The sequence below is a fragment of the Rhinoraja longicauda genome, chromosome 36 (assembly GCF_053455715.1).
Source record: "Rhinoraja longicauda isolate Sanriku21f chromosome 36, sRhiLon1.1, whole genome shotgun sequence".
NCBI lineage: Eukaryota > Metazoa > Chordata > Chondrichthyes > Rajiformes > Arhynchobatidae > Rhinoraja > Rhinoraja longicauda.
This window is the reverse complement of record NC_135988.1, coordinates 13,996,554-14,023,691: the sequence shown is the minus strand read 5'-3', so window position 1 is coordinate 14,023,691 and position 27,138 is coordinate 13,996,554. Positions and strand designations below refer to the sequence as shown.

Here is a 27,138-nt window from a genome sequence, read left to right as displayed (position 1 = left end):
AACCGAAGATCTCGGAGAAAACCCACGCGATTTTTCAAGATGCAATGCCCCTTCCTCATCCATGTTCTACAGCCATCTAAGCAACTAAGATGCGGGAGGCCACTAGGAATTTGCTGTCATTGAATATTGGGAGAGATGAAGGTTGCCGTTTCTATATTGCACTGACAGGAATAACTCGGCCCTTAGTCGTCTGACCCGTGATATGTGAAATGCCGGCGACGTGTCTGCTGCCAACAAGTTGGAGTTTTGTTGGGCTGCCGTATAGAGGGACTGCCGTATATAAGGTGTGGAAACAATTGATTATTTCTCCTTGGCCTTAACAAGTTGCTAATGATGGGGGAACTACTTTGATGGCTCCTCAAACCAGTTTATTGTTCTGTGCCTACGAAAGGACTGGTGATTAAATCCACACCAAACTGCTTCTGCCACACAGACAAAGGCCCTTCAGCCCACCGAGTCCATGCTGACCCTTTTGCCAACCTACACGATCTCCAGTTGCCTCATCAGGGCCATATATTTCCAATACTCTGCCAATACTCCAAAAGCCTCTCAAAAGTAATAACTGGATGTGATTCCACCATCTCTTCTGGAAAGAACACAAAGAGGATTTCTGTGAATTTTGCCTCAGCTCGAGGGCCCGAGCTATAGGAGAAAGTTGGACAGGTTATGACTTTATTTCTTGATGCGCCATCAGTTGGGGAGTGATCTTATAGAGGTGTACATAATCTTGAGAGGAATTGATAAGGTGAACGCACAGTATCTTTTTTCCCAGGGTTGGGTAATCATGTAGAGGGCAGAGGTTTACAGCGAGTGGGAAAGAATGTCATAGGACCCCGAGGGGCAAGTTTTTCCACACAGGGCGGTCGGTGCGGTGAAACCAAATGCCAGTGGAAGTGGTTGAGGCAAGTGCAAAAAACAGCATTTTAGAAAAACATCAAAAGCACATGAGTGATTTGAAAGAACAATTGTCAAAAGTTGGTGAAAGATGAAACTAGTTCTGCCCGTTGGAAGAACGAACACAGAATCTGCAGAGTGCGGCAAAATATGAAATAAACGACAAGTCAATTGAGTATTAACGCTGAAAATGCAAAGGAGAACATTGGTCTTTGAGCGCAACACTTGTGTGAGACAGGAACATGGATAGGAAAGCTTTAGAGTGAGATGGACGAAAGAGAACCTGGTTGGACGGGGCTTCTAGTCGGCATGGACGAGTTGTTGAACAGTTCCTTGCTATCTATTTATTCACAAAATGCTGGAGTAACTCAGCAGGTCAGGCAGCATCTCGGGAGAGAAGGAATGGGTGACGTTTCGGGTCGAGACCCTTCTTCAGACTGATGTCGGGGGTGGGACAAAGGAAGGATATAGGTGGAGACAGGAAGATAGAGGGAGATCTGGGAAGGAGGAGGGGAAGGGAGGGACAGAGGAGCTATCTATCTATCCTTGCTATCTATCCTCCCTCCGCCTATAAGCAAGTTTGTCTGGTGGTACTGGATGCTTTGTGACATGAGATGAGCCACGGCCCTATTTTAGATTTTAGTTTTACAGATACAGTGTAGAAACAGGCCCTTCGGCCCACCGAGTCCGTGCCGACCAGCAATCCCCCGCAGACTTACACTCTCCTACACACACCAGGGACCATTTACATTTATAGAAAGCCAATTAACCTACAAACCTATATGTCTTTGAAGTGCGAGAGGAAACCGAAGATCTCGGAGAAAACCCACGCGGGTCACGGGGAGAACGTACAAACTCTGTACGGACAGCACCCGCAGTCGGGATCGAACCTGGCACTGTGAAAGTGTTTGTAAGGCAGCAACTCTACCGCTGCGCCACCGTGCCGCCCTCTGCCAATCTGTCTGCGCTGGTAGATGGATGTAAAATATCTCACTGCATTTCCTGAAGAACACGGATGATCTTTCTTTATCGTGGTCGATTCATTCCAAAATCAACATTCAAACATCCAGATATTTATCTTCTGGGAACTTACTGTTCATTTGCTCATTGTGGGGGAAGTTATTTAAAAAGGACTGACTTCAAGGACTTTGGTATGTCCTAAGGTCATGTGTCGTGTTGTGGAAGCATTAGTCTCTTCGGAAAGTAAAACTTAAACTGCACAATCTTTTAATGTGTTGCCGAGTCCCTTCCCCTCCTGTTTCTCGGCTGCTCACCTCTGCTCGAAATGCAGCAAGCGAAAAATTCCACCCCCCCCCCCCCCCCCCAAAATCCAAACCACCATTGCTCACGGCTAGGGCTGCCAACTTCCTCACTCCCAAATACGGGACAAGGTCACGTCACCGCCCCGCGCCCCACGTGTCCTCGCTCAGCCAGCGGCCTCGTGCTCCCGCTCCACCAATGGCGGCAGCCATTGGTGGAGCGGGAGCACGTGGCCGCTGGCTGGGCGAGATCACGTGGGGCGCGGGGCGGTGACATCACCCTTTGTCCCTTATTTGGGAGCGAGGAAGTTGGCAACCCTACTAATACGGGACAAGGGGGGCAGGACAAACTAATTTAGCCCAAAATACGGGATGTCCCAGCTAACACTGGACAGTTGGCAACCCTACTCACTGCTAATGCCTGTGGCTGGGGTTTCTGGAGCGGAATAACGCTGGGGAATTTTACTTGGTCTGACTCTCTTAAAATATGTTGCCATATTTTGGCTTGTGTATTTTCAGCTGATTCTGCTCTCAAACCAGTTTTTTGTGTTTCACTCCTCCCAGTCTCCGGAATACATGTCAGAGATTAGCAAGTCCCAAATCATTCAGTGCATCGAAAGCATTGAAAAGGGCCCATGCAAAGAGATCTTCAGTGAATGCTTAAAGTAAGTATTGGATACAGCTTGTATTCTTATCAATGAGGGAGGGGAGGGGGGGCTCATGGAAAGGTGATAAAGTGTAATGGAGCTCCTGGATGTGTTTGTGTGCCATAAATCAATGTTCTCCTGATCCTTTGCATGTTTAGTGTTTACTAGACCAAGTGGACCCGTTGGGCCCAAACCTCTCCTGCATTGGTGCGGCACCCTCTCCTCCCCTCTCTACCCCCCCTCCCCCTCCCCTCTCTACCCCCCCTCCCCCTCCCCTCTCTACCTCCCCTCTCCCCCTCTCCTCTCTACCCCTCCCCTCTCTACCCCTCCCCTCTCTACCCCTCCCCTCTCTACCCCTCCCCTCTCTACCCCTCCCCTCTCTACCCCTCCCCTCTCTACCCCTCCCCTCTCTACCCCTCCCCTCTCTACCCCTCCCCTCTCTACCCTCCCCTCTCTACCCCTCCCCTCCCTACCCCTCCCCTCCCTACCCCTCCCCTCTCTACCCCTCCCCTCTCTACCCCTCCCCTCTCTACCCCTCCCCTCTCTACCCCTCCCCTCTCTACCCCTCCCCTCTCTACCCCTCCCCTCTCTACCCCTCCCCTCTCTACCCCTCCCCTCTCTACCCCTCCCCCTCCCCTCTCTACCAAGTTCACAGTTTTAGTATATAGATTCTCAATTGACAATTGGAGACAGTCGGCGTCTTCGGTGGAAGGTTATTGGTGTGCACGGATTGGGAAGGAACACCGACCTTTCATTTTCTCTCAAGCTATTTGTTAAACCCTGACCTTTGAGTGAACTAAATGTTAACTTGTTTGGTTTGGAACAGGGGTCCTCATCAATACCTCAGTGGAGAGCCATTTGTGGATTACCAAGAAAGTATGTACTTTGATCGGTTTCTGCAGTGGAAATTGTTGGAGAGGTAAGTGTGGTGATTTACCTTGGGTTACTCGAAGGTATCACAAAATGCTGGAGTAACTCAGCAGGTCAGACAGCACCTCTGGAGAGAAGGAATGGGTGACGTTTCGGGTCGAGACTCTTCTTTAGACTGATCAGTCTGAAGAAGGGTCTCGACCCGAAACGTCACCCATTCCTTCTCTCCAGAGATGCTGTCCGACCTGCTGAGTTACTCCAGCATTTTGTGATACCTTCGATTTGTACCAGCATCTGCAGTTATTTTCCTACATACCTTGAGTTACTGGCATCTTTCTTCCCCACTGGGACTGGGGCTCAGACCAGGGCCTTTGCTTGCCAATGGACGGTAATAAGTCTTGTGGCACAATATTTTGGTACAATTGACAAGGTTCCAGTCGTCTTTAATTCGAGATGGTTACATTTTATTATATTGTTCGTGAGAACGGTGGCACGGTGTCGCAGTGGTAGTGTTGCTGCCTTACAGTGTTTGCAGCGCCGGAGACCCGGGTTCGATCCCGACTACAGGCGTTGCCTGTACGGAGTTTGTACGTTCTCCCCGTGACCTGCGTGGGTTTTCTCCGAAATCTTCGGTTTCCTCTCACATTCCAAAGACGTATAGGCTTGTAGGTAAATCGGCTTGGTAAATCTTTAAAAAATGGTCCCTATTGTGTTCAAGATCGTGTTAATGTGCGGGGATCGCTGGTCGGCATGGACCCAGTGAGCCGAAGGGCCTGTTTCCGCGCTGTATCTCTAAATTCAACGACTCCGAAGAAGGGTCTCGACCCGAAACGTCACCCATTCCTTCTCTCCAGAGATGCTGCCTGTCCCGCTGAGTTACTCCACCATTTTGTATCTACCCTAAAGTAAACTAAAGATGGTATTGGTGTTATTGTGAATCCGAAAAAATCCTCACGAGGCCATCATGTGTAATGTGAATTCAGCGGTTAAAATCGAAAAGTAAGCCAGAACCACTATGGGTGAAGTGTTGGACAGAGTTTCACTGGGATTTTCATTCTTTGTGACATTGAGGACACTACCACATGGTAGTTGTCCACAGCTCATCTTCACTCGGGATGTAGTCAAAGGGAAAGTCAAACCTGTGTCGAAGTAGCAACAATGTCGGTTCTTACTTTTTGTTCTTCAGACAAGCCATCACCAAAGACACGTTCAGACAATACAGGGTTCTGGGAAAAGGAGGCTTTGGAGAGGTGAGTGTCATTGTCACCCAGTGAGGCTGTGGATTGTGAATAACGTAACATCTACCACAAAAACTTGATAGATGACGAAGGCAGGTGATGCAATGCAAGTTGTTCTTTGTTATTCATTGGTGGGATAGGGGTCATTGTTACCAAGGTCAACATTTACTGCCCATTCCTAACCTCCCTCTAGATAGACACAAAGTGCTGGAGTAACTTAGCGGGCCAGGCAGTTAGACCAGCACTTTGTGTCTATCTTCAGTAGATGCTGCCCGACCCGCTGAGTTACTCCAGCACTTTGTGTCTATCTTCGGTATAAACCAGCATCTGCGGTTCCTTCCCACCCCAACTTCCGCGTAAATGGACGAGACCCCATGATTGTGTTGGAAGGCACTTAATAATCAGCCACATTGCTGCTGGTTTGGAGTTGTGTGTAGGGCAGATTAGCTAAGGATAGCAAATTTACTCTCGAGAAGAACACTAAATTTTCTGGCTGCCATGGAGGACTGAAATTAATTCTCACGCCCTGTGACACCAAACGTCAGGAGCTAGGGAATACACAGTCCCTATCAAATCCATGATGCTTCAGCTGATGGGGTCGGCAGAAAATCCGCAAGGTGGCGCAGTGGTAGAGTTGCTGCCTTACAGCACCAGAGACCCAGGTTCGATACTGACTACGGGCGCTGTCGGTACAAAGTTTGTACGTTCTCCGTGTGACTTGCGTGGGTTTTCTCTGGGAAGCTCCAATTTCCTCCCACGCTCCAAAGGTTCGTAGGTTAATTGGCTTGGTATAATTATAAATTGTCCCTGGTGCGCATAGGATAGTGATAGTGTGCGGGGACCGCTGGTTGGCATGGACTTGGTGGGCCCAAGGACCTGTGACTGCTTTGTATCACAGATCAGCCTATGCAAACCGTGCGTGAAAATGCAGCCAAAACCTACACACTTTGAATCATATGTAGGCCCCACTCTTTAAACTGAGTTTTGTCCACAGCCATCCTCTGGTGAGAGGTGAAATCGAGCCCCCATTTATGAGCACCCTGTCTTCGTAATGTCTCCCTTTCATCACGTGAAATGTTTATGATCGGTTCAATTTGCCTCCGTGCTCTTTCAGGTCTGTGCGTGTCAAGTGAGAGCAACTGGAAAAATGTACGCGTGCAAGAAGCTGGAGAAGAAGAGAATCAAAAAACGGAAAGGAGAGACAATGGCTCTAAATGAAAAGCAAATATTGGAAAAAGTAAATAGCAGATTTGTAGTAAGTATCCACTGCTCATTGATCAATAAATAATTCAGAGAATTAAAAACTCCTGAAGTTACTTAGAGGAACTGAAGTGGCGATGCTACTCTGCTTGAACTGCATTTATCGTGAGTTCGCCACAGGTTGTCTCAGCCACTGTTCGCCACAGGTTGTCTCAGCTATTCCAGGATCATGGTGGTTTCTGCCGTTGGGTGGCACAGTTGGTCGAGCTGCTTCATCACAGCGCCAGAGGACCTGGGGTTCGATCCTGACCTTGAGTGCTGTCTGTGTGGAGCTTGGCTGTTCTCACTGTGACCAAATGGGTTTTCCTCCGGGTGCTCTGGTTTCCTCCCACATCCCAAAGATGGGCAGATCTGTAGGTTAATTGGCTTCTGTCAATTGCCCCTAGAGTTTAGGATAGAACTAGTGTGCGGGCGATTGCTAGATGGTGTATATGCCGAAGGGCTTGTTTCCATGCTGTATCTCTAAACGGTGGCGCAGCGGTAGAGTTGCTGCCTTACACCGAATGCAGCGCCGGAGACCCGGGTTCGATCCTGACTACGGGTGCCGTCTGTACGGAGTTTGTACGTTCTCCCCGTGATCTGCGTGGGTTTTTCTCCGAGATCTTCGGTTTCCTCCCACACTCCAAAGACGTACAGGTTTGTAGGTTAATTGGCTTGGTAAATGTAAAAACTGTCCCGAGTGTGTGTAGGATAGTGTTAGTGTGCGGGGATTGCTGGTCGGCGCGGACCCGGTGGGCCGAAGGGCCTGTTTCTGCGCTGTATCTCTAAACTAAACATAGAACTACTGTACGGGTGATTGCCGGTCGGTGTGTGTGCCAAAGGGTCTGTTTCCATTGCTGTATCTCTAAACTAAATTAAACATAGAACTAATATATGGGTGATTGGTGGTTGGCTTGGACTTGGTGGGCTGAGAGCCAGTTTCCATGATGTATCTCTAAACTAATTCACAAGGGAGGAACGGTTTGATTGCATTGCATGGTCCTTTTTGAATGATTGGATACAGGTTTGAACACACTAAACTCACAGTCTTTGTCACTTACTTCAGCCATTTGCCGTCAATTCTCCCCTCGTCTGTGTCCACCTATCACTTGCCTCTCTCTGTCCTAACCTTGAAACATTCTTCCAGCTTTTTCCCCCTACTCCACCAGTCTGAAGGAGGGTCCCGACCCAAAATGGCGTCTGTCCATTCCTTCCACGGATGCCACCTGAGCCGCTGAGTTCCTCGGGCACTTTGTGTTTGGCTCAAGATCCCTGCATCTGCAGATTGTTGTGTCACCAAACAACCATTCTTGTCTTGTTCCCAACAACTCATAGGGTTTCAACTACAGTACAGAATCAACTTCAAGCTCCTCCTATTCACAAACAAAGCCCTAAACAGGCTCCCCCCCCCCCCCCCCCCCCCCATATCAAAAATCTCCTAACCCATCACTCTATCTCCAGGTCCCTCAGGTCAGCCGACTTGGGGCTACTGACTATCCCGCGGTCTAGGCTTAAGCTCAGGGGTGACCGCGCTTTTGCAGTTGCAGCTCCTAGACTGTGGAACAGCATCCCTCTCCCCATCAGAACTGCCCCCTCCATCGACTCCTTTAAGTCCAGGCTCAAAACCTATTTCTACTCCCCAGCCTTTGAGGCCGTCTGAGGGGGCGCTGTGAACTGTTTATGTATGTGCTGTTATGTTTGTGTGCCATTGTATGTTCGTTCTTAGTACCTGAACTGATGTACAGCACTTTGGTCAACTTGGGTTGTTTTTAAATGTGCTGTACAAATAAAATTGACTTGACTTGACTTGACTCTGCGCTTTGATCCCCAGGTCAGCCTAGCTTATGCCTACGAAACTAAAGATGCACTGTGTTTAGTTCTGACCATGATGAACGGAGGGGACTTGAAGTTCCACATCTACAGCATGGGTGACCCGGGCTTTGAAGAGGAGCGGGTTATATTTTACACTGCTGAAATCTGCTGCGGTCTGGATCATCTCCACCGGGAAGGTATTGCGTATCGGTAAGTGTGCCTCCAAATCCTTGAGCAAATTCCAAAACCACAAACCATGGGCACTGGTGAATTTAACCGATCACGCTCCCTGAACAGCCACAGGGTTCAAGAACTTTAACATTAAGAACGAGTAATGAAAGGCCTGGAGTGAGTGGATGTGAAGAGGATGTTCCACTAGACTAGGACCAGAGGGCACAGCCTCAGAATTAAAGGACGTTCCTTTAGGAAGGAGAAGAGGAGGAATTTCTTTAACCAGAGGGTGGTGAATCTGTGGATTTTTTTTGCCACAGAAGGCTGTGGAGGCCAAGTCAATGGATATGTTTATAGCAGAGATAGATAGATTCTTGATTAGTACGGGGTTATGGGGAGATGGCAGGAGAATGGGGTTAGGAGAGAGAGATGGATCAGCCATGATTGCATGGCGGAGTAGACTTGATGGGATGAATAGCCTGGTTCTGCTCCTATCACTTATGGCCTTATAACAATAAACTATTAGTCCTAAGAACGTGTTTTAATATCTGTTCCTATGTTAGTCTCTTCCTCATCATTGTTTTGTTCTCTCCAGCTGATAATTAGTGGGTTAGAAAGAGCAAGGCAATGATGTAGAGAAGACCCAATAATGGACTTTATCATATTTCCTTTATCCTGTATCTAACACGGTACCTTGATTTCAGTCGTGCAGTCTTTCCACTTACGGATAGCACGAAACAACAAAAAAAGCTTTTCACTGTACCTCAGTACACGTGACAGGAAACTAAGCTGAACTGTTTTCTTTTGTAAACCACTTACAGCCTCCACATGTGGGCCATTTGCAAGCTCGCTCTGAATCGTTGCCTTTGGATCACTCTGATCTTTGAGGCACGAGTTAATGTAGAAAGTGATTTGTTTGCTATCAACATTGAGATCTTTCACTGCCTCTGTTTGGATAGGGGTTCAGAGTTTACAGGGACAAGTTGGGCGATGAGATTCAAACTATTGCCTCGACGGATAGCACAAATGTTCCTCATCTGTCTTGCAACTTATTCATAATCACTCGTTTAGTTTAGAGATACAGCGCGGAAACAGGCCCTTCGGCCCACAGGGCCCGTGCCGACCATCGATCCACGCGCATTAACACTCTCCTACACAGACTAGGGACAATTTTCACATTTACCCAGCCAATTAACCTACATACCTGTACGTCTTTTGGAGTGTGGGAGGAAATCGAAGATCTCGGAGAAAACCGGGGAGAACGTACAAACTCCGTACAGATAGCACCCATAGTCGGGATTGAACCCGGGTCTCCGGCGCTGTAAGGCAGCAACTCTACCGCTGCGCCACCGTGCCGCCCTAACTCGTGCTTGTTAACAAATAAAAATGGCGGCCGGGTATCTAGTCAGGAGGTTTAGAGTTCAATGCTTCCAACAGAAGTTGACGATTAACTGGAGCAAATTGCTTTGAGCCAAGTTGAGTGCTATTTTATGATCATTGGCCTGATTTTCCAATGGAACATTAAACAAGAGGAAATTTAAATCACCATTTTCCTCTGCTGAGCATCAGATAAGATACTTGGCTCATTTCCCTGCGAAACTAAGTGAAGAAAATATGGCTAATTGTAGTCTGGCTTTAATCTGATGGCTTGAAAGGAACACAATTGATGTAATAATGGGCTATTTGTACCTTCGATTTGTACCAGCATCTGCAGTTATTTTCTTACTCTAATAAAAGGCTAAATGATTGTGACTCATAAAACAGGTCCTAATCTTCTCCCTGTTTGACTGAACAAGATGGTTCATAGCCAATAATAACTAAGAAACCCGTCCCCTCCCACAACGGTTTCTTTAATGGCTTCCTGTGATCACCAACTTCAAAACTTGATGGTCTGTTGGTCAAAAAAAGCGCTCTGGCTAATTAGCCCTTCATTCCTTTAAAGAAGTTTTTAAACTGTACCTGCCTGGTGTGTAGGAAAAAAAACTGCAGATGCTGGTTAAAATCTCGGATAGACACAAAATGCTGGAGTAACTCAGCGGGTCAGGCAGCATCTCGGGAGAGAAGGAATGGGTGACGTTTCGGGTCGAGACCTTTCTTCAGACTGAAGAAGGGTTTCGACCCGAAACGTCACCCATTCCTTCCCTCCCAAGATGCTGCCTGACCCGCTGAGTTACTCCAGCGTTTTGTGTCTACCTGCCTGGTGTCTGGTGCTTTGTGATTATCAGGCAATTTAGTGGCTCCATTGTCAATGGAATGTGGACAACGCCACTTGACTTGTCCAAGTGCAGTTCCACCATCTCAAGGTCACAATAGAACAAGACATACCATATTGTCACCAATGTCATCAGTCCGGACATTGCAATTGTGATTATGGAGCTCTAGGGGGTGTGAGGTTGATTGCCACCCACATTGACATTTGTGTGATTCATTACTGAGTTACATTAAGCTCGGATTCTCTCAAAATGGCCTTTGACATTTGGGCAAAAGTGGAAATGCTGCTTACAAGACCAAGTTTATAGGTGAAATATCATCAACCTGAAATATTAACATTACTCGCCAAAGATGATACCTGTCCCTTTAGACTTTAAAGATAGAGCGCGGAAACAGGCCCCTCAGCCCACCCACCGAGTCCAAGTCGACCAGTGGTCATCCCACACACCAGCACTTTCCTGTACACGAGGGACAATTTACAATTTTACAGAAGCCAATTAAGTTAACTCTTAACTTCTTTGGAGTGTGGGAGAGAACCGGAACACCTACAATGAAAACCCACGCGGTCACGGGGAGAACGTACAAACTCCGTACAGGCAGCATGGAAGGTCAGGATTGAACCCGGGTCTTTGGCGCTGTAAGGCAGCAACTCTACCGCTGCGCCACATCGCCGCCCTAAGCTGCCAAGCTGATTATCGGTATCTTCCGATAGTGTTTTCAATTTAAAATGCTCCCAAAACCTTATTTTGGTTTTCTTGATTTCACTTTCCTGAAATGAAAACCAGGCCGAAATCTTACAAACGTTCTCTGACATTCCGATGCAGGCTCCCAAACCGAAACATCGGCAATGCCTTTAACCCGACCGATTCCACTTGATCCGCTGACTTCCTCAGGCAGGTTATTTTTTCCCCTCAGGTGGAGAGGCGGTAGAGTTGTTGCCTTACAGCGCCAGAGACCCAGGTTCGATCCTGGCTGCGGCTGCTTGTCCGGACGGAGTTTGTACGTTCTCCCTGTGACCGTGTGGGTTTTCTCCGGGTGCGCCGGTTTCCCCCACGCTCCAAAGCCGTACAGGTTAATTGTAGCTTAATTGGCTTTGTCGTAAATTTGTAAAATTGTTCCTCGTACAGTGTTTGTGTACGAGGTGATCGGTGGTCGCCACGGACTCGATGGGCCGAAGGGCCTGTTTCCACGCTGTGTCTCTAAAAACTAAATCATGCCTGGTTTATCATAGGCTAAAGCCTCCCAAATATCAGGGGGGAAACGTCATTCTGGGCCCACATTGGGCACTGTGTACCAGGTGACCTCTCATTTGAGTTTATCTGCCTTTGTCACGTTGGAGAGAGAAGCCAAGTTTTGCAACAGATGTCAGAACAAAGCTCGGAAGGGCAGTGTCATGCACTGAAGGGCAGCATTATTATTAAACAAGATAAAATTTGATGAAAATTACAGAGCGCTTGAGATTCCATGTTATTCTGCAACACTTAAATGTCCCAATGAATTTCACAGTCATTTTGCTGGGTTTTTTAAAATTGGATGTTGGGGGGAATGGGAGGGTCGGGATCAAGTTCACTCGAGAGTGCAAGCTGATGTAGACATTAATGAAAATGCAGCGCGCATCAAATCGGGCGGCACAGTGGCGCAGCGGGTAGAGCTGCTGTCTCACAGCACCAGACACCCGGATTCGATCTTGACCTCAGGTGCTGTCCGTGTGAGATTCACACATTCTCCCTGTGACCAGGTGGGCTTCCTCTGGGTGCTCCGGTTTCCTCCCGCATCCGAATGACGTGCGAGTTTGTAGGTTAATTCGCCGTAATAAGCTGCCACTGGTGCGGAGAGATTGGATGGGAAAGCAGCGTTGTGTAGAAAGGAGGAACTGCAAAAGCCACTCACAAAGTGCTGAAGTAACTCAGTGGTGCAAGCAGCATCCCAGCATTCTCATAGAACTCGTGTGAACGGAAGATCAATGGTCGGCCTGGACTCGGTGGGTCAAAGTACAATTTTTCCTTGCTGGATCTCTACACTAAGAAACTAGGCTGTATGTTTGGAAAGAGCTTGTTCATGATATATCTCTAAGCTAAAAAAGACCAAGCTGGAAAGTTTGGAGTATCGCTGACCGGTCATTCCTTTTCAGCCCACTAATTTTGGTCCACTTATCGATTCCAGTCGTGCAAAGCAATGATCCTTAAAGTATTGTTAAAGGGTCTAACATTGTAATTGTTTCTCGGAGCCCCTGCCAGCAGGGCTGCATGGCCTGGGAGCCAGTAGATCTTGCTGATAAAGGCTGAAAAACAATTAGTTAACAGGATAAGAAGTGCATTTGTATTTCAACAGTCCCACTTAAGTGGTACTTGAGAAGTGTAACTGGAATGGGAAAAAAAACTCTGCTGCCAGCAGCACCCCTATGATCAAAAGTGTGATTTAATTAAATGCCTTTTAAGAAAACATTCCAACACGAGCAAAGCCCCGAACTATGCCAACAGACTAAAGAGATTATAAATGCTGGAATCTGGAGCAAAAAATCAGAACCTGCAGCTCGAGCAGTGCTGGCTCGAAGGGCCGAATGGCCTCCTCCTGCACCTATTTTCTATGTTTCTAAGACCTCTGCAGGAAAAGCATCGTGTAGAGTCTTGACCCGAAAGGTCGACATACGTCTTTTGCCTCATAGGTGATAGGAGCAGAATCAGGCCATTCGGCCCATCAAGTCTACTCCGCCATTCAATCATGGCTGATCTATCTCTCCCTCCTAACCCCATTCTCCTGCCTTCTCCTCATAACCCCTGACACCCACACTAATCAAGAATCTATCTATCTCTGCTTTAAAAATATCCATTGACTTGGCCTCCACAGCCGTCTGTGGCAAAGAATTCCACAGATTCACCACCCTCTGACTAAAGAAATTCCTTCTAATTTCCTTCCTAAAAGAACGTCCTTTAATTCTGAGGCTGTGACCTCTCGTCATGGGCTCTCCCACTAGTGGAAACATCCACTCCACATCCACTCTATCCAGGCCTTTCACTATTCGCCTCGACAGATGCTGCTTTACCTGCTGAGGTCTTCCAGCGTTCTGTTTTTTGTTGTTGCCCCAGGCCTCCCCAGCTCGTCACTGAGAGCCTTGAGGATGGGCATTAAACGGGTTCGATGTCTGAGGCCGAGGTGAATCCTCATCTCAGTCCTGGGGTTCAGGACTGAGATGAGTAAAAAAAAATTCATCCAGAGAGTTGTGAATCTGTGGCATTCTCTGCCGCGGAAGGCAGTGGAGGCCAATTCACTGGATGTTTTCAAGGGAGAGTTAGATAATAGCTCATGGGGATAACAGAATCTAGGGATATGGGGAGAAAGCATGAACGGGGTACTGATTTTGGAGGATCAGCCATGATCGTATTGAATGGCGGTGCTGGCTCGAACGGCCGAAAGGCCTAGTCCTGCACTTATTTTCAATGTTTCTATGCCAAAGTGGGGCTGAGCAGAACTTGACTATCGAGGCTACGGCGCGGTGAGGTGAATTGTGTGGCTCCATCTCAAGTTTCCCTTTCCTATTTCTCTCCGCAGGGATCTGAAGCCAGAGAACATCTTGCTCGATGACAATGGTAGGTGTTTCACCTGGTCTCCAGGACTAGCTGTGAGGTCCTCTGGTTAGGTGACTGCTCAATGACCACAGCTCGTGTTGGCTTCTCATTGCCACACAATGCGTCGCCCAAAGTATCCACTCTTACATTGATCATTGGCGGCACGGTGGTGCAGCGGTAGAGTTGCTGCCTTACAGCGAACGTAGCGCCGGAGACTCAGGTTCGATCCCGTACTACGGGCGCCGTCTGTACGGAGTTTGTACGTTCTCCCCGTGACCTGCGTGGGTTTTCTCCGAGATCTTCGGTTTCCTCCCACACTCCAAAGACGTACAGGTAATTGGCTGGGCAAATGTAAAAATTGTCCCTAGTGGGTGTAGGATAGTGTTAATGTGCGGGGATCGCTGGGCGGCGCGGACCCGGTGGGCCGAAGGGCCTGTTTCCGCGCTGTATCTCTAAATCTAAAAAGAAAATGTAAGAATCTAATATTACAACCTACATGGTATTGGACAGGTTTGGAGGGATGTGGGCCAAATGCAAGCAGGTGGGACTACGTGGGTTTTCTCCGTGTGCTCCGGTTTGTCGGTTAATTTGGCTTTGGTAAAATTGTAAATTGTACCTAGTGTGTGTAGGATAGTGTTCGTGTGCGGGGATCGCTGGTCGGTGCGGACTCGGTAGGCCAATGGGCCTGTTTCCGCGTGGCATCTCTAAACTAAACTAAACATTCTATTAACAAAGCAACAGTGAACAATACTTGTGTTTTAAGGATGTTACTCGCACCCCAGTGTCCAGTGGTGGCAGGGCCTTTGATTGCATGAATTCCTTACAAAATATTTAGCATTGGCTCTCAGTGTATATAGCGTGGTGTGAATGGAATTGTGGTGTTCGCGAGGGTGGGAATCTGAGGCGAGAGTCAGATTGATCATCCACTCAACACCTCTCACTGAGGATGGTTGTGAATGCTGAGGCACTCCCATCCTGAGATCCTTCTTTGTTGAAGATGGAAACATCATCTTGAGGCCTCCTGCTGCTATCAGCTGGTTTAATTGTCGACCGACTTACACGACTAAATGTGGTAAGATTGAAGGTACTATCACAATGTTCAGCAGGTTCTATCGCAACGTTTAAGAAATATTTAGATGGGTACATGGACATTAGTGTGTTGGGGGCCAAATGCAGGCCGGTGGGACTCGTGTAGCTGGGGCATGTTGGTCGGCGTGGGCAAGTTGAGCCATAGGGCCTGTTTCCACACTGTATTACTCTAAGATAATGGAGTGCTTGTCTAATCTTTTACCTCACAATTCCTCCCACCTTTCTTCAGAACTAATTCTGGCATTGGATACATTGCTCCTCCTAGCTGTTACAGTGAAACGCAAGTAAAGATGGAAGGCCTTTCACAGTCTCATTTCATGCTAAAATGTTTCTAGTCAATTAAGTTTTTTGGATGGCATAGAGTCATGCAGCACAGAAACAGGCCTTTCAGTCGAGCTCATCCATGCTAGCCAAGATGATCCATCTAACCTGACCCTATTTGCCCGCATTTGGCCAATATCCCACTAAACCTTTCCAATCCATGTACCTGTCCGAATGTCTTTTAAACTTGGTATTACGCCTGACTCAAGCACTTCCCTTGGAAGTGTTGTTACCGTAACTTATCGAATCTGTTGGCAGTTTTGCCATCAATAAGCTTCCACAAATAGAAATTAGATTGTGACTAAATAAAATGTTTTAATTGTGTTGAACATGGGATAAATATTGGCTCAGGCTCATGTCAAGATAGGAATTAAATGCAGGAATATGCCACCCAGCCTTCAAGACTGCCCTGCCGTTTAATAAGATCATGGCTCATCTGCTGTGTTCTCAACTCCATGCTCCCCCTCTCCCCAGTATTCTTTCAAAGACACGCTGACACTGCCATTTCAGAAAGAAAGTTTCAAAGACACTCGACTATTTAAGGAAAACAGTTTTGCTTCTTACGTGTAGAAGCAAGGAACAGCGGATGCTGGTTAACAAAAGAAGACAGAGTCAGTGGCTCAGTGGGTCAGTGGGTCAGGCAGGCAACATCTCAGGAGAACCTAGGTAGGTGACGTTTCGGGTTGGGACCCTTCAGACTGCAGCGTAGGTTTACAAGGTCAGACTGCAGCGTAGGTTTACAAGGTTAATTCCCGGAATGGCGGAACTTTCATATGTTGAAAGACTGGAGCGACTAGGCTTGTACACACTGGAATTTAGAAGGATGAGAGGAGATCTTATCGAAACGTATAAGATTATTAAGGGGTTGGACAGGTTAAAGGCAGGAAACATGTTCCCAATGTTGGGGGAGTCCAGAACAAGGGGCCACAGTTTAAGAATAAGGGGTGGGCCATTTAGAACTGAGATGAGGAAATCCTTTTTCAGTCAGAGAGTTGTGAATCTGTGGAATTCTCTGCCTCAGAAGGCAGTGGAGGCCAATTCTCTGAATGCATTCAAGAGAGAGCTAGGTAGAGCTCTTAAGGATAGCGGAGTCAGGGGGTATGGGGAGAAGGCAGGAACGGGGTTCTGATTGAGAATGATCAGCCATGATCACATTGAATGGCGGTGCTGGCTCGAAGGGCCGAATGGCCTCCTCCTGCACCTATTGTCTATTGTCTATTGTCTAAAACGTCGCCTAACCATGCTCCCTGAGATGCTGCCTGACCCGCTGGGCTATTGCAGCATTCTGTGTCTTCATTTGACTCTTACGTGGGTAGCCTGTTAATCTTAAACAGTGATCCTAAGACCAGATATTCCATTTAGTTCAGTTTATTTGAGCGATGCAATGTGGAAACAGGCCCTTCGGTCCACCGAGTCTGCGCCGACCAGGAATCTCCCAAACACTAGTTCTAACCTACACACTAGGGACAATTTACATTTTTACCGAAGCCAATTCACTTACAAACCTGCAGGTCTTTGTGATGTGGGAGGAAACCGGAGCACGTGGTAGAAATCCACGGGGTTACAGGATGAACATGCAAACACCGCACTGACAGCACCCGAGCTCAGGAGAAGGGATTAAAAGTACCATTAGCAAATTTGCAGATGATACTAAGCTGGGGGGTAGTGTGAATTGTGAGGAAGATGCAATAAGGCTGCAGGGTGACTTGGACAGGTTGTGTGAGTGGGCGGATACATGGCAGATGCAGTTTAATGTAGATAAGTGTGAGGTTATTCACTTTGGAAGGAAGAATAGAAAGGCAGATTATTATCTGAATGGTGTCAAGTTAGGAAGAGGGGATGTTCAACGAGATCTGGGTGTCCTAGTGCATCAGTTACTGAAAGGAAGCATGCAGGTACAGCAGGCAGTGAAGAAAGCCAATGGAATGTTGGCCTTCGTAACAAGAGGAGTTGAGTATAGGAGCAAAGAGCTCCTTCTACAGTTGTACCGGGCCCTGGTGAGACCGCACCTGGAGTACTGTGTGCAGTTTTGGTCTCCAAATTTGAGGAAGGATATTCTTGCTATTGAGGGCGTGCAGCGTAGGTTCACTAGGTTGATTCCCGGAATGGCGGGACTGTCGTATGTTGAAAGGCTGGAGCAATTAGGCTTGTATACACTGGAATTTAGAAGGATGAGGGGGGATCTTATTGAAACATATAAGATAATTAGGGGATTGGACACATTAGAGGCAGGAAACATGTTCCCAATGTTGGGGGAGTCCAGAACAAGGGGCCACAGTTTAAGAATAAGGGGTAGGCCATTTAGAACGGAGATGAGGAAGAACTTTTTCAGTCAGAGAGTGGTGAAGGTGTGGAATTCTCTGCCTCAGAAGGCAGTGGAGGCCAGTTTGTTGGATGCTTTCAAGAGAGAGCTGGATAGAGCTCTTAAGGATAGCGGAGTGAGGGGGTATGGGGAGAAGGCAGGAACGGGGTACTGATTGAGAGTGATCAGCCATGATCGCGTTGAATGGCGGTGCTGGCTCGAAGGGCTGAATGGCCTACTCCTGCACCTATTGTCTATTGTCTATTGTCTAAAACCTGTTGTTTGGTTGGCTAATTGGCTGCTAAAAATAACCTCTAGAATGTAGGTGAGGCATGGAATATGGAAAGAATAAAATGGAATTTAAGCGAGTCCTCATGTAAATGGTGCATGATGGTCAGTAGGAACTCTGTGGGCCGAAGGGCCTGTAACCATGCTTTGCGATTCTATAACTCCCAAGTCAAGTTACAGCAGGGCACCAATGTGATTCAATGATACTTTATTCTTACGTGTACCTACTGTAGGTGCAGTGAAATGCTTTGTTTTGCTTACACAACCCAGTAAATTTTATACAGCAGACCGCATCTGGGCAGTGCACAAGACTCTCCACGTTTCTGGTGCCGACAAAGTTAGAAGAAGTTAATCGGACAGTTTGATCTGCTCGCAGTGGTGAACCAGGCCTGGCGGCCCCTCGTCAAGCCCCTCTTTGTTCTCGGGGGGCACACAGACGAGTCCCCCCTTCGTTCTCGGTGCACCCCACCCCCCCCCCCCCCCACACGTTTGATGAACTTTAATAAACTTGCTGCATCTCCAAGTGTTGGAGTAACATTAGATTTTCCTTCTTTTCTCTTGCAACAGGTCACATTCGCTTGTCGGATTTGGGACTGGCAGTGATGATACCGGAAGGGGAGAAAATCCGTGGGCGCGTGGGCACTGTCGGGTACATGGGTGAGTGGGCTGGTCCTCTAATCTCCAGTTGTGCTTAGAAACATAGAAACATAGACAATAGGTGCAGGAGTAGGCCATTCGGCCCTTCGAGCCTGCACCGCCATTCAATATGATCATGGCTGATCATCCAACTCAGTATCCCGTACCTGCCTTCTCTCCATACCCCCTGATCCCTTTAGCCACAAGGGCCACATCTAACTCCCTCTTAAATATAGCCAATGTACTGGCCTCACCTACCTTCTGTGGCAGAGAATTCCACAGATTCACCACTCTCTGTGTGAAAAACAAACTTTCTCATCTTGGTCCTAAAAGACTTTCCCCTTATCCTTAAACTGCGACCCCTTGTTTTGGACTTCCCCAACATCGGGAACAATCTTCCTGCATCTAGCCTGTCCAACCCCTTAAGAATTTTGTAAGTTCCTATAAGATCCCCCCTCAATCTTCTAAATTCCAGCGAGCACAAGCCGAGTCTATCCAGTCTTTCTTCATATGAAAGTCCTGCCATCCCAGGAATCAATCTGGTGAACCTTCTCTGTGCTCCCTCTATGGCAAGAATGCTTTCCTCAGATTAGGAGACCAAAACTGTACGCAATACTCCAGGTGTGGTCTCACCAATGCCCTGTACAACTGCAGCAGAACCTCCCTGCTCCTATACTCAAATCCCCTCTCTGTAAAAAGCCTTCGTCGTCAGCGGCCGGCACCGCTGAGTGATTTGTGCCTTTCATAAGTTGTAAAATACACAAGGAACCACTCGCAATGGTAAACCAAACCTCCATGGCATTGTGAGGAATGGCATCAATAGCCCATGACTGATTTCATCAGTTCATACATTCATAAGTGATAGGAGCAGAATTAGGCCGTTCGGCCCATCGAGTCTACTCCGCCATTCAATCATGGCTGATCTATCTTTCCCTCTCAACCCTGTTCTCCTGCCTTCTCCCCATAACCCCTGACACCCTTACTAATCGAGAATCTGTCTATCTCTGCCTTAAAAATATCCACTGACTTGTGGCCTCCACAGCCTTCTGTGGCATTTCCATGTAATAGGTTCCATTGCAGAGTTTATACACAGTGCTGAAGTTTTTAAGAGATTTGTTTATAAGCAGCGTTGACTTTTCTTTCCCAGCAAGAGCTGGATGATTTAAATATTTAGATTAAATTCAGCAGTTATGCCCTTAGAACGAATGACTCAGCCGGGCTCAATATCGTGTAGCTCCACCGTGGCCACAATTCCAGCTTAGAAATATGAGTCATTATTTGGAGACTGGGATTCAAACTGTTTTGAGTCTGAAGAGGGGTCCTGACCCGAAACGCGGACTGTCCGTTCCCAACGCAGGTGGATTAATTGACTGAAAGATACAGCGTGGGGAATATACTCATCAGCCCATAGAAAGGAATGTACAGCCTGAGGTACCTGAGGCAGGTACTTAGCAACATTTAAAAGACATTTCGACAGGTACAGGTGTCAGAGTTTATGGGGAGAATGCAGGAGAATAGACAATAGACAATAGGTGCAGGAGGAGGCCATTCGGCCCTTCGAGCCAGCACCGCCATTCAATGTGATCATGGCTGATCATTCTCAATCAGTACCCCGTTCCTGCCTTCTCCCCATACCCCCTGACTCCGCTATCCTTAGGAGCTCTATCTAGCTCTCTCTTGAATGCATTCTATCTAGCTCTCTCTTGAATGCATTCTATCTAGCTCTCTCTTGAATGCATTCTATCTAGCTCTCTCTTGAATGCATTCGAATGGGGTTAGGAGGGAGAGACAGATCAGCCATGATTGAATGGCGGAGTAGACTCGATGGGCCGAATGGCCTAATTCTGCTCCTATCACCTCTGATCTTATGAAAGGTTGCGCGGAATGTGGGTCAAACGCTGGGCAGGTGGGCCGAGGGTAGTTGGGGCAAGGGCAAGTTGGGCGGGAGGGCCGGCTTCGGTGCTGTCGCGCCCCGGCGGTTCACATTTCCCGCCCTCCCGCCTTTACAGCTCCCGAGGTGATAAACAACGAGCCGTACACGGTGAGCCCCGACTGGTGGGGTCTGGGGTGCCTGGTCTACGAGATGACCGCCGGGCATTCGCCGTTCCGAGCTCGGAAGGAGAGGGTGAAGCGGGAGGAGGTGGAGAAACGAGTGCAACAACAGGACGAGGTATACAGCGACAAGTTCACGGAGGATGCCAAACACATTTGTAGGGTGGTGAGTTGTGGCTTCCCATGCTAATTGCAAATACAACGCTAACTGTGTAACATTGCTGTGTTTAAAAAAAAATATGACAATGTTTGGTAAAAACTTTCAACTTATTTGCTCGCATTAATTGGAAGATGCAGCATGGAAATAAACCTTTCAGCCCACCAAGTCCATCGATGGTCGGCATAGTAGTATAAGAAAATAACTGCAGATGCTGGTACAAATCAATTTATTCACAAAATGCTGGAGTAACTCGGCAGGTCAGGCAGCATCTCGGGAGAGAAGGAATGGGTGACGTTTCAGGAGTTTGTACGTTCTCCCCGTGACCTGCGTGGGTTTTCTCCGAGATCTTCGGTTTCCTCCCACACTCCAAAGACGTACAGGTATGTAGGTTAATTGGCTGGGTAAATGTAAAAATTGTCCCTAGTGGGTGTAGGATAGTGTTGATGTACGGGGATCACTGGGCGGCACGGACTTGGAGGGCCGAAAAGGCCTGTTTCCGGCTGTATATATATGATATGATATGATAAGAAGGGTCTCGACCCGAAACGCCACCCAGTCCTTCTCTCCCGAGATGCTGCCTGACCTGCTGAGTTACTCCAGCATGATGCTCGGCATAGACTCGGTGTGCTGGAGGATCTATTTCCATGCTGCCTTAGATTATTGCTGGTTTAGTAAATCTCAATTGGGACCCGTATTTCTGGGTGATGCACCTGCCTTCGGCTTTCCCAAGCTAACGTTAGGGATCAAAATTGGGCAGAAATCCAAAAAGCAAAATACTGCAGATGTTGGAATTCTGAAATTAAAAACAGGAAAAAAAAACAAGTGGAGAAATGACAAAAGGTGATCCACATGGCTCCATGTCAATGCTGACTGACTTGCTGAGTGCCACAGAGGGCAAATCACTGGATGAATTTAAGAGAGAGTTAGATAGAGCTCTGGGGGCCAGTGGAATCAAGGGATATGGGGAGAAGGCAGGCACGGGTTACTGATTGTGGATGATCAGCCATGATCACATTGAATGACGGTGCTGGCTCGAAGGGCCGAATGGCCTCCTCCGCACCTATTTTCTATGTTTCTATGTCTCTATTTCACGGCTGAGTACGATCAAGGCAGGTTTCCTCTCTGCTATTCTCCACATGCTGCTGTTTTGTGTGGCCAATATAGGTCCACCACCGATTTTCCTGCAACCGGTGTTCTGACACCTCTTTTAATCCGGAGAGCACACTTGAAATCCCGCCTGGAAGTCCCCGCTAAAATCTCCGCCGAGCCCGGGTGAGGTGGCCGATCTCGACCTCATCCGGACTTCCGCGGCCGATTGAATTAGCCCCTGTGTCCGGGGCTCCGGAACTCTGGCCCGGCCGGAGCTGGCAGAATCATCCTCGTGGCGGATGTTCGGGGCCGACTTTGTGGGCCGGAATCCTCTCTGAGCCCATGACTTCTGGTGGCCCGGCCGCAGTGGGCAAATTATGGTCTTTAGTCAGAGGGTGGCGACTCTGTAAAACATTGCCACAGAGGGCTGTGGAGGCCAAGTCAGTGGATATTCAAAAGGCAGAGACAGGCATATTCTTGATTGGAACCGGTGTCAAGGGTTATGGGGAGAAGGCAGGAAAATGGGATTGGGAGGCAGAGATCAGCCATGATTGAATGGTGGAGTGGACTCGATGGGCCGAATGGCCTAATTCTACTCCTATAACTTGTGATCTTGTGAAAACGGATAATCCAGAAAGGCTCTGGACCAAGGGTGGAATTCTCTGCCACAGAGGGCAGTGGAGGCCAAATCACTGGATGGATTTAAGAGAGAGTTGGATAGAGCTCTAGGGGCTAGTGGAATCAAGGGGTATGGGGAGAAGGCAGGCACGGGGTATTGATTGGGGACGATCAGCCATAAGCACAATGAATGGCGGTGCTGGCTCGAAGGGCTGAATGGCCTCCTCCTGCACCTATTTTCTACGTAGGGTGCTGGAGAATCGGTGGTGAACACTCCTGCAACAGCACAAAGGCCAGGATATGGTTGGGCTCTGTCTCAGAAGCCTCCACGCAGAGTACTCTGAATCAGAGGTGTGACGATGAGTTTGTGCTCAGAGGAGGAAGAGCTGATATCACTGTTGTCCTACACCAGTAGCACTTCATGTCAATTTGAGATAGTAGGTATTTGAAATAAAATTGTCCGGTGTTTCAGAGCCTTTGGCAGATTACTGCGTTTATATTTTATAATCTTTTGCAGCAGACTCAGACGTTAAGTACAACTTGTACAAACTAAATAATGGCTGTGCGGGATGGGTGTATAGGTTGCGATATGTGGGAGCTTGCAGGCAGCACATGTCTGTGAGTGAACGTAAAGACAACAGATGTCTTCATCTTGAGCCCCTCCAGCTCAGCAACATTGTACCCTGAACACTCCTGCAACTAAGCGGGAAAGAGGCTATAAATGGACAAATTGTTTAGTTTAGTTTAGAAAAACAGCGCAGAAACAGGCCCTTCGGCCCACCGAGTCCGCACCGACCAGCGATCCCCGCACACTATTCTACACACACCAGGGACAATCATACCAAGCCACTTGTCCTACAAACCAGTGCGTCTTTGAAGCGTGGGGGGAAACCGGAGCACCCGGAGAAAACCCACAGTGAGAACGTGCAAACTCCATACAGACAGCACCTGTAGTCGGGATCGAACCCGGGTCTCTGGTGCTGTGAGGCAGCAATTCTACCGCTGCGCCACCGTGCCGTCCTTCTCCAGTAGAATCTCAGCCAAGGTTTTTGTGCTCAAGTCTGAGGGGTGGAGCACAGTTGGGGAAAAGATTGTGCATTTGCCAAAGACTCTAATCTCATCTAGATAATTGTTTACACGGGAGATAGACATAAAATGCTGAAGTAGCACAACAGATAGGGAGAGTTAGGCATCTTGGGTTCCTTTCAATGCTGAACAAATGAACTCTGCCGTGCCTTACTGAGTTTATCTAGAGACTCCATCTTTCCCATCCTGATCTAAGCATTCCCCTTTTCATTTTAACTTACTGAATATTGAAAGGCCTGGATAGAGTGGATGTAGAGAGGATGTTTCCACGAGTGGGAAAGTCTTGGACCGGAGGCCACAGCCTCAGAATAAAAGGACCTACCTTTAGAATGGAGATGAGGAGGAATTTCTTTAGTCAGAGGGTGGTGAATCTGTGGAATTTATTATGGAGGCCAAGTTAATGGACATTTTTAAAGCAGAGATAGATAGATTCTTGATTAGTATGGGTGTCAGGATTTATTGGGAGAAGGCAGGAGAATGGGGTTGAGAGGGAAAGATAGATCAGCCATGATTGAATGGCGGAGTAGACTTAGTCATAGAGTCATAGCCCACGCCGGCCAACATGTCCCAGTTACACTAGTCCCACCTGCCTGCACTTGGTCCATATCCCTCCAAACTTGTCCTATCCATGTACCTGTCCAAGTATTTCTTAAACGTTGGGATTGTCCCTGCCTCAACTACCTCCTCAGGCAGCTTGTTCCATACACCCACCACCCTTTGTGTGAAAAAGTTACCCCTCGGATTCCTATTAAATCTTTTCCCCTTCACCTTGAACCACTGTCCTCTGGTCCTCGATTCCCCTACTTACATAGTAACATAGAAAATAGGTACCTGTTTTCCCTTCGAGCCTGCACCGCCATTCAATATGATCATGGCTGATCATCCAACTCAGTATCCTATACCTGCCTTCTCTCCATACCCGCTGACCCCTTTAGCCACAAGGGCCACATCTATCTCCCTCTTAAATATAGCCAATGAACTGGCCTCAACTACCTTCTGTGGCAGAGAATTCCACAGATTCACCACTCTCTGTGTGAAAAAAAACGTTCTCATCTCAGTCCTAAAAGACTTCCCCCTTATCCTTAAACTGTGACCCCTTGTTCTGGACTTCCCCAACATCGGGAACAATCTTCCTGTATCTAGCCTGTCCAACCCCTTAAGAATTTTGTAAGTTTCTATAAGATCCCCCTTTACCGTGGGAAAGAGACTCTGGGCATCTACCCGGTCCATTCCTCTCATGATTTTTTACACACTTGATGGGCTGAATGGCCTAATTCTGCTCGTACCACTTGTGAATTTTGACCGAAATGCTCTTCTTCGCAGCTGCTAACCAAAGATCCAAAGCAGCGACTGGGTTGCAAAGCCGAGGGGGCTAGCGAGGTGAAGGGACATCCATTCTTCAAAGGCATCAACTTCAAGCGGCTGGAGGCTGGCATGCAGGAGCCTTCGTTCAAACCAGACGTAAGTGTGCGGCCGGGACACGCGATGGGATTGGCATTTGCGTTCCCGTAACATGAGAACGTGGGTGTTCATTGGCCGTGATGACACGGTGGCGCGGCGGTAGAGTTGCTGTCTTGCAGCGAATGCAGCGCCGGAGACTCAGGTTCCATCCTGGCTACGGGCGCCGTCTGTACGGAGTTTGTACGTTCTCCCCGTGACCTGCGTGGGTTTTCTCCGAGATCTTCGGTTTCCTCCCACACTCCAAAGACGTACAGGTATGTAGGTTAATTGGCTGGGCAAATGTAAAAATTGTCCCTAGGGTGTGTAGGATAGTGTTAGTGTGCGGGGATCGCTGGGCGGCGCGGACTCGGTGGGCCGAAGGGCCTGTTTCCGCGCTGTATCTCTAAATCTAAAAACAAAGCACTGGGTGGTTTCCTTGGAAGGCCACAACTAAATTGATTTAATCGATTGAAAGATACAGTCCCTTCAGCCCAGCGAGTCCGCGCCAACAATTGATCACCAGATCTATGTTATGCCTACAATCACTACACACCAAAGGACAATTTTTAGAGGTCGTTTATCCTACAAACCCGTATGTTTTGGGGATGTGGATGAAAGAATGGGTCTTGTATTCACTGGAATTTAGACATTTGTCCCTTTCGTTGTCCTGCCCCCTCCCCTGACATCAGTCTGAAGAAGGGTCTCGACCCGAAACGTCACCCATTCCTTCTCTCCAGAGATGCTGCCTGACCCACTGAGTTACTCCAGCATTTTGAGTCTACCTCGATTTAAACCAGCATCTGCAGTTATTTTCCTACACTGGAATTTAGAAGGATGAGAGGGGATCTGAAAGAAACATATACAATTCTTAGAGGATTGGACAGGGTAGATGCACAAAAAATGTTCCCCATGTTGGGGGAGTCCAGAACCAGGGGGTCACAGTTTAAGAATAAGAGTTAGGCCATTTAGGACTGAGATGAGGAAAATCTTTTTCATCTATAGAGTTGTGAATCTGTGGAATTCTCTGCCACAGAAGGCAGTGGAGGTCAATTCACTGGATGTATTCAAGGGAGAGTTAGATTTAGGGCTAACGGAATCAAGGGATGTGGGGAGAAAGCAGGAACGGGGTACTGATTTTGGATTGTCAGCTGTGATCATATTGAATGGCGGTGCTGGCTCGAAGGGCCGAACGGCCAACTCCTGCACCTATTTTCTATGTTTCTACGAAACTCAAACACCCAGAAGAAACCCACAACGTGCAAACTCCACACAGACAGCACCCGAGGTCAGGATCAAAGCTGCGTCACTGGCACTGTGAGGGAGCAGCTCTACCAGCTGTGCGACTGTGCTGCTGAATACAAGAAAAGTAACAGGACTGTTTATCGAGTAGTTTCGCCATATACATTGTCTTCCACAAGGTATTTATTTATCTATCAGAGCGTGGAACATAGAAGAGTATGTTAGGATCGGTCACGGTGGCGCAGCGGTAGAGTTGCTGCCTCACAGCGCCGGAGACCCGGGTTCGATCTCGACTACGGGCGCCGTCTGTACGGAGTTTGTACGTTCTCCCCGTGACCTGCGTGGGTTTTTCTCCGAGATCTTCGGTTTCCTCCCACACTCTAAAGACGTGCGGGTTTGTAGGTTAATTGGCTTGGTAGATGTAAAAATTGTCCCCAGTGTGTGTAGGATAGTGTTAGTGTGCGGGGATCGCTGGTCGGCGCGGGCCGAAGGGCGTATTTCCGCGCTGTATCTCTAAACTAAACTAAACTAAAAAGTCTCTGGAGTGTGGGAGGAAACCGGAACTCCCAGAGAAAACCCACGCAGGTCACGGGGAGAACGTACGGACTCCACACGGACAGGAACAGGCCCTTTGGCCCACAATATCCATGCTGATCATGACGAGGTTAAACTAAACACCTCCACCTGCACATGATCCATAACCCTCCATTCCCTGCATATCTATGTGCCTAATACAAAAGCCTCTTAAATGCCCCTGTTGTATCCACCCCTGGCAATGCACTTCACACGCCCATCACTCTGCAAGATAGACGTAGCACCTATAAACAGAGCGATAATGGTTCATTGGGAGCAGATAGGTTTCTGTCTGTGAAGATGTGTCATTTGTTCAGGTCAGTTCACGTATTGTGGTG

The 27,138-nt window shown here is 48.0% G+C and overlaps 1 protein-coding gene across 1 annotated transcript in view; it reads left to right on the top strand.

Annotated features, from left to right (window-relative positions):
- LOC144610434 (G protein-coupled receptor kinase 5-like) overlaps positions 1–27,138 on the top strand; it is a 118,924-nt gene that overhangs the window by 79,195 nt on the left and 12,591 nt on the right. The window contains exons 5-13 of the mRNA XM_078429103.1: positions 2,718–2,818; positions 3,627–3,719; positions 4,857–4,920; positions 6,023–6,163; positions 7,979–8,169; positions 13,891–13,928; positions 18,475–18,564; positions 20,553–20,761; positions 24,872–25,009. Coding sequence (XP_078285229.1) covers positions 2,718–2,818; positions 3,627–3,719; positions 4,857–4,920; positions 6,023–6,163; positions 7,979–8,169; positions 13,891–13,928; positions 18,475–18,564; positions 20,553–20,761; positions 24,872–25,009 — 1,065 coding nt within the window. The remainder of the gene's footprint in view (positions 1–2,717; positions 2,819–3,626; positions 3,720–4,856; positions 4,921–6,022; positions 6,164–7,978; positions 8,170–13,890; positions 13,929–18,474; positions 18,565–20,552; positions 20,762–24,871; positions 25,010–27,138) is intronic.